The sequence below is a fragment of the Lissotriton helveticus genome, chromosome 4_1 (assembly GCF_964261635.1).
Source record: "Lissotriton helveticus chromosome 4_1, aLisHel1.1, whole genome shotgun sequence".
NCBI classification, from domain to species: Eukaryota; Metazoa; Chordata; class Amphibia; order Caudata; family Salamandridae; genus Lissotriton; species Lissotriton helveticus.
In genome coordinates, this window is record NC_136063.1 from 1,732,878,373 (window position 1) to 1,732,886,700 (window position 8,328).

The 8,328-nt window shown below is 41.2% G+C and overlaps 1 protein-coding gene across 1 annotated transcript in view; it reads left to right on the top strand.

The window, feature by feature from the left end:
- The window catches only part of LOC144827667 (glycine receptor subunit alpha-4), a 387,510-nt gene extending 380,458 nt beyond the window's left edge, over window positions 1-7,052 (top strand). Inside the window, exon 8 of the mRNA XM_078685904.1 lies at window positions 6,211-7,052. Coding sequence (XP_078542030.1) covers window positions 6,211-6,507 — 297 coding nt within the window. The 3' untranslated portion in view covers window positions 6,508-7,052. The remainder of the gene's footprint in view (window positions 1-6,210) is intronic.
- The last annotated feature ends 1,276 nt before the right edge of the window (window positions 7,053-8,328 follow it).

The window sequence follows — 8,328 nt, forward strand, 5'->3', positions numbered from 1 at the left end:
GTCCTTGCCTCCCTTAAGTGTAGGACATGTGTGGAATTTGTGCGGATGTATGGTTGTGTTGTATATGTATTGTATTGATTGAGTGGTAGAGTTGTTTTTGACCCCGTGTCCGAACTGAACAAGATGGTTGCTCTCCTTTATGTAAACTGCCTTTGTCCAGGGTGCACATGCACTCTGCATGTACTCTTGCTATGCCCACCCTAAAGCCTTTTCACCCTGGTGATGGAAATGGGGGACTACCAGTTTAGACCCTTTGGGCTATATGTATCAAGTCCTTTTCTCATTCGCAAATGGCCTGTTTGCGAACGGGAAAAGGCCTTTTGGGATGTATCATCCCAACAGGGCATCGCAAATTAGAGAATCACAAAATTTGTGATTCTCTATTTTGCGATTGCATTTAAGGAATCACAAATTGCGATACCTTAAATGTTATGTAGAAAGAACCTAAATTGTGCGCATTTGGCATAAGAAATCGCAAATTACCACCAACTGACAGTTGATGGTAATTTACGAGTTCTTTGAAAAAAGCACTTCTTTTCTTTTTTCAAAGTGCCATGTGGCACACCTACATGCCCTTAGGGCATGTATGCGCGCCACATGAGCACACATGCTCATTTCAGGGGTGCAACAGGGTGTCCTTTTGGCACCCTTGCAACCTTGAAATTGCATTCTCAATTTGCGATTCTCTAATTGGTAATCGCAAATTGAGAATGTCTTCCCATTCATTCCTATGGGCCTCCGGGCCCATCACAATGAATGGGAAGGTATTCCTTATTTGCGAATCTCAATTTGCGATTAGCAAATACGGAATATGTAGGAGTTGCAACATCCTACATACATTGCATTTTGCGATTCTCTAAAAATGGCAATTTGAGAATCGCAAAATTCTCTTTTGATACATATGGCCCTTAGTCACTGCTCACATGAAACCTCCCTTCTCCGTCTTCCTGTGGTGCTGAAAACAGTGCTAACCTTGGTCTGGCTCTAAAAACTAAAAAAACACCTTAACCATTCAAACTGGTTTGACCTGTGGCTCCTTGCTCCTTCAGACCAAGAAACTGGCATATACTAAAAATGTATGTACCTAAGGTTGATGGAACTGTTTGAACATTGAAAAAGGCTGCTTTTTGACTAGCTACAGCTTTCTATATTTCACATTATTGAAGGATAAATACTGGCCCCCATTTGCTAGGAGTTGAATTACTGCTAGATTGCTGTTTTTCCTCCACACTGCACCAAGTTGGATTCTTTCATAAAGCTTTGTTGTTGTGATCTGTGAAGAGAAGGGGGCATACCTGCTTTCAACAGTGTTTGAACTGTACCTAATATAGAAAGAGATGCTCTGATATAACAAAGATATAAGAAGATAATCCACATGGAGGGCACTTGAATAGACCAGGACTATCTATTAGTGACAAGATCCATACAACCCAGCCGGTCAGCAAAGAAACCAAAGACCACCATCACCTGGAATCAGAGTTGCTGAAGCATCACTACAACATTGATTGTGCGAGCCTGTACTATCCATGATTCATGCAGTACTCTTAGGAGGCCTGTCTAGTTTCAGGGGAGTCAAGGGGTTTTGCGTCGTAAGTCCCTAGAATGGAATTTAGTTCCACATGTTGGACGTGGTGCACTGATTCTGGCACCATTGAAATGCACTTCAAAACCGTTATTGTTTGAAAGATATATACTTGTAGGTATCTGGTGAATGTCCACACCTGCTGTCTAGTTGCTAGTTAATGCTGGTGAAGCTTTGGATTTTTCTGGGTACCCAAGGTACTCTCATACACAAGATGTAAGTCCCAATAGTTTGGACAAACTACACAAACTAGACGACTAAGTAGTGAGTGCTGACCTACTATATTCTCCAGAGCAACAACTTTGAAAAAGATTTAAAATATTTTTTTCTGCATCGAGTTATGATCCTGAAATAGACACCCACCTAAGAGATACTTGAACAGCATTCACAATCTCAGAACTTTGGGGAGATCTTGTTCCAGGTTTGGGATGACAGTCCTGATTGGGACTTTCTTTATTCACCATCTTGCCCCTTAGGAGGTAACCAAGTGCATGACCCTAATTACATGACATTACATGTCAATCAGAGGGAACTTACCTGCATCTACCACACAATGCTTCCTTAAAAGACAAGAAGATGGCAAGCTTATAGAGGTGACATTTGCAACATATTAAATGAAAACGCAACGTGACTATTGGTTTTTCTTTGCCTTTATTAGATAATGTCACAGAAATGCCTTTCCAAATTATTTCCAAACACTAGTTAGAAAAATAGGCTTTCAAACTGTGTTTAGTTTTAAAAGCGTGCAGCTTCCTCCTAATAACATAATGCTTACATTACCCTTATAAACATAATTGTGTTCATTTCACATTTTAGGATTAAGTACAGGGTATTTGAGCCTACCCTTTGCAAGGCACAGGTACAGCAGTCTTGTGCTGTGCTCAACCTACCATTTAAAAAGTAAAACAACTAACATATTTGGTTATGATGGAGTGTTACATGACCTTACTAAGTGTCAAGTTTTATGGTTTGCTCTAAATGTGAGAGGAAGATGCTTCCACAACAGAAGTACACTGGAAATTATGCATTAAAGCAAACTGTGCCACTGGTCTACTCTCTGCAGATAGCTTATAAAAATATCAAACTTGCCAATTGAATAGCAAAATCATTTCTTCGATTTAGCAAAAGGCGCGGGCAGGTACAAACTATTTAGCAGTTCCTCATTGCCCAAACGTATAAATATCAGCTATCCAAAGAGCATAAATTATACAAAGATGTATTTCCTTACAGTTTCGCCTTTTGTTTTCTGTCAGAAAACAGTTATTCGGTAAAGTAGGAGTGAACTTTGATCATCATTGACTTTTAGTTAATTAATTAGTATGTATATAGAATTACATTTTAATGCTGAGTTAGTAGACTTTCATTAGGCTTGGGGTGAAATGGTCATATTGACAAATTGGGTGGCAGAATGGCTTACCATTTTAAAGGCAGGACGCTTGAGGAATCTCTTGATTTGCAGGATAGGTTGTTTTCATTAAATCCGTTATCTGGTGGCAAAGAAGGGGTCTAAATTAATTTGGAGAATGCATCAGTGTGGCACATGTTGCTGCCAAAGTGCTATATGGAGTTAATATTAGTATCTTTGTGTAACTCCTCCTCCACCAAGAATCTTAGTGTCAGTAAGTGGGTTATTAATTTGAGAAGGGGGATGCCTTATCAACTCAATAGGCAACCCATAGTTAGGCCTCATCACAAGTGCCAGTGAAATTATGTAACCCTTTGTACTAGTGGCATAAGCAACAGGCAATTCCCCGGAGAAATGTTTGTTAAGTTCAAGAAATACCAAAAAATAATGTCCATAAATCAACACAATAAACACCCCAACCAATGTGGAAAAATAAAGAAAAATGTAATAAACAAACACACCAAAACTTTACAAATCGTATATGGGGATCATGATATATGAATTTTTAAGATGTGAAGAAAAAAGCACCTACATAAATAAAGTACCAATGAAAAGTCCTAGGGACTTGCTTCACAAATGTAAACTGAGATGAATGTCTAACTTTACGACTTTTGGTATTCACAAAGGGCATTTAGGAGTAGTAAAGTTAGACTCTTGTCTCAGTTTAACTTAAATGTTTGTCTTACATTTAACTGAGACTAGACTTTTAAACCGTAAATGCCGTTTGTGAATACCAAAAGTCATAAAGTTAGATTTCATCTCAGTTTACCTTTGTGAATTGGGCCCTTAGTTTGTGGTTGACCTATACATGGGTGCAATGTCAGGTCAACTGTAATTGAGCAGAGGTCAGATACATTAAGCAGGTATTCCAGTTCAAAGGTTTTACATTCCGATTGAGGTCAAAATAATCCAATGGGTCAAAGCCCGAAATTGAAGTTAGCGAGGGTCCTCTAAAGTTTAATATGTCATCATTGAGTTCCCACTAAAGCTGTTGGTTTTGTAGCCAAAAACACCAAGTGGGACAAAGCTGAGTTTGGCAGCCTCGTGTTCACAAAGCAAACTCAAGGAGATGATGGACGGAGCGCTGAAACTTTTCAGACACTCACCCCCCAGTCACAGATCTGGGATAAATCCATCATCGTTCCTTAGCTCACTTTGCCACCCCAGTTCAGACCCAGCCAAACCTGTGTGTTTATTTTGTTCACCCTAAGTTGGCAGGGTATGTCCAGACATGGGTACCTTGCCCACTTTGCCACTGGATTCAATCTAGCCTGGCTGATGAGGGGTGTTACCCTGTAACCAGTCCCAGGATGCCTGTTTCCGGTCCAAGGAGGACCTGGCCGGGCAGTTCCGACTGGACTGTTCCCATGAGGCACAGGGTCAAGTCTGATTTGCATATGGCTGGGTCCAAACTGGGGTGGCGAGGTGAGCTAAAGAACGATGTTGGATTCAACACAGATCCTTGACTTGGGTTGAGTGTCTGTAAAGTTTCAGCATTCCGTCCATCATCTTCATGTGTTTGCCATTTTCTGAAAGGGGCATTTCAAAAACAGTTATGTTGGATCTAATTTTACCAGTAAAGAGGATTTATCATTACCACTCCAAAGTTATAAAACATGCTGCAGCCACTCCTTTCTAATTAGGAATGACATCTTAGCAGTGTATTAAGGAATTACCAATTCTCACCTATGAGAGGAGTAGGCCTCACAGTAGTGAAAAGCGAATTTGTGTGTTTGTCACTACTAAGACATGCAAAACTTACCAATACATGTCCTACCTTTTACGTACAAAGCACCCTGCCTACCTAAGGTATGACTTACGTGGCTGAAGCACAAAAAGTTTGTGTCACCTTACTGATTTCAAGACATAATTAAGGAGACAAATGCATTGAGGAAAAGGAAAACACAATATTTGACACCACACCAGTGATGTTGCAGTATCAACTGCATCTTGAAGAAAGAGGTCAGGCCTGTTTTTTTAGTTATATAAATAACACAAGCCCTCCCCTTGTAATGCGGCACCAGCTACCCTGTCCTTTTTACAGCCCTGAGGCACTGTGGCAAATTCCTTTGAGTTAAGGGGCCCATTTTGTGGAATGTTGTAATGCCTTCATTGTGCTCGTAACTGAACACATGCTTCAGAAAACTCCAGGAAACTGCATTATTCGGGCTCCTTTCCTAAATGAACCTTGCAGACTATCATGGGCTACTATAGAAAAACATCAGCCACAGGCACCTACTATATTTTTCTAAGTTGTTCATCCCCTACATTGTTTTCTCTTCAGATCCACCTCCAGAACTTCTGTGGTAACTAAAAGGTTACCACAGTACATTTAAAAAAAACTAAAAAGATAATAAAGCCCTTGAAAACTTCACATTTAGAGGTGAAAAGTAAAATCATTTTTATTAATCGTTTTCAATGAGATCTGCCACTTCCCATTGGAAGAGTTCTTGCCGATACCCTCCCTGTACAAGAGGCAAGCGTGGAACAGGTAGCTTTCAGGCGCTATCCCAGAGGACCAATCGGCTGAACCAGCAAATGTTCAGCTTAGAAAATAACATTTGTAATCAGGCTACCCAAAAGTGCACATAAAAGTTGACTCAGTTTCTCATTCCCAAAGATAGAAAGTGCCCCCTATAACCTCTGCTGTACCATTCGGCAAGGTTAAAAAAGGAAACTGCTTGCAGGGCAGAAGCACAACAGCAAGTGCAATATAAAACAAGCTGCTGCATAAATCATAGTGTCCAATGTACTAACCGCGGATACATTATTTATCTCGACTCATTAGTGCTGGATTTTCATAACCTGCTGGTGGCTTCTCCCGGGCGAGCCTCTTGCGATTTTGTAGGCAGTCAATAATTCATGGGGATTATGTATGAATGTATGTAAAGTGTGTTTTGCCAATCCACTAACTTGTGTATGTGTCTTTTCCTGATACACCAACATCTTATGCTGCACATGTTGAGCTGTAAAATGTGCATCCGTGCATGCTGCTGTGGAGAGAGACTGCAAATGTAGGAAGGTAGCTTTCTTTGTCTATTTCGCTAGTTGTTCGCTAGCTGGCATTATATTCCACATATAACAAATGAATAAATAAAAGTCTGGTAAATAATGAGCGATAGTTACCCCAAGAGGTTTGCAGTATCTCTGATTCAGTCTGTACAGAGTGAGTTGCCAAATCATTGTAACAAAAATGTGATGTCATTCTCTTGCTTTGGTGCAGGAAGAAGACGTCATGAGGGAGAGCCGCTTCTATTTTCATGGTTATGGCCTCGGCCATTGTCTGCAACTGCGAGATGTGGGAGCCATGGAAGGTCCAAGTGTGTACAGCCCGCCGCCACCGCCGCCGCCACCACTCCTGAAGGACAGCGAAGTCATTCACAAACGCTTTGTGGACCGTGCAAAGCGGATTGACACCGTCTCCCGAGCCTTCTTCCCCCTCACTTTTCTCATCTTCAACATCTTTTACTGGCTGACCTACAAGGTGCTGCGATCGGAGGACATCCACGCCGTACTGTGAACTATGAGTGGTCCTACCTGGAATGAGAGAGACAGCATTATCCACCCATTTTCTGTTTATACTGCAATGGCCTTTGTCCAAGACTCTTCAGGTTGGGGAAATGAGACCTTTCGTAGAGCTTTGCAGTTACAGGTTTCAACAGAAAATCGACAGACAGCAAATTGTGGTGGTGTTCCTTTCCGTTCACGACCTTCCAGAATCTTAGCATAGTTTTATCTCTAAGGTTCTAAGTAGGTTTGAGTTATGGTAAAATTTTTAGGCAAAATGCCAATAATTGATTCTAATTTGTTGAGAGAAGAAATTTCTTTTTATAATATACGGCTTTATTGTGAAGATAACTTACAGGTTTAACAAAATCTTTACGCTGGCGTAAGAATGAGACCAGGCCACAACCTCACACAACAATTTTCCCTATCTAACCTTGACATGGCCTGTGGCTATGGTTAAAGCAAATGTTTTTCAATTCCTGCAAATAATTGTTGGTTTGCCGTGCTATGTTATGCCAAATTAGTTTTCAGACATTGCAATTCACATACGGATTCATATCTAGGCACAATAACATAAAGAGATGGACTGGACCTTCTGTGTAACTCGTAAGACTTGAAGGAATAAGAACATGCATCTATTTAGCACTTTCCTGAAAGAAAGAAGCATAGTGAGAGGACTGATTTTTGAGCATATGGTTTGATACCCCCTCTAACAACATAAGGTACGTGTTGACCTTAGACTAGCTGTAAATAGAGCAAAAGAGTACCCGGTCCAAGTTGTGATTAGTTTAACTTCAGCTAGAGGAATATAAGATTTCTTCACAATTACCTGGTCAGTACTGTTTTTTAATGTTCTTTCACTGTGCAGAGAATAAGGTTGATTTGCATCCTGGTAGGTAGAGTACACTTCTGGCTTTGTCCCAATACCCCGAGCATTAAAGTATCATTCTTGCCTCATTATGGTGAATGGAGCTATTTAGGGAGGGAGTTTATCAAATGGCAAAAACCACAGTGCAGGATCTGATAGAGGCACAATTCACTTCTTTATCACATATCATTCCCTACCCTAATGGAGAAACTTGTTCCAAATTTACGAAAGCATTGTGTTGCTCTTGAGTCACGCGAGGTAACCCAAGGACAGTGCAAGCCTTAAGTGAGATTTACTATGCCATGCAGACCCATCTTAAGTGGCATAGTAAATTTGTAGCAATGCAGCACAACACAAGGCGCTGCCTTGCGTTACTCTTCCCTGGGAGGCATTCCATGGGTGGAGCGTGGGTGTACCCATGAATTCACCCATGGATTTTGGCACATTCTCAGATTTACTACCAGTAGTAACCCTGGGAATACTTTGAAAAGGCATGCCATCCCAGAGGCGGTGAAACGAGGACAAATAAATGTATTTATCCTCATTTTTTTCCCTTTCTACGTGTGCTGCATATTGCACCACCATGTCTAACGGTGCCTTAGTTGGCGCTAGACTGGACTGTTCGCACCAGCGCAGGGAGAGAGCACGAATGTGCCATATGTTAACAGATAAAGCGTATTTCTGCCCTCTTCAGGCAATGCAGCGCAGCACTGCAAGTTGTCTCTCTACTTTGCTCTGCGTCACAATTTTGTAGATCTGGCCCTCAAACTGGAGAGGCCCAGAAAACCACTTGTTATCGCCACATCATTTTTTCTACTGCTGCAGCACATATCCTGCTATATTCCTACTGTTCTTAGGGCCTGCCAGAAAAGTAGACTTTGATGCCCCATTCTCTACTGATGTTTGAGGCAGCAGAGAGTAGCTTCAGAGTTTCCTTGTGGGTGTTCCTGGTGATGACTGTTAGTG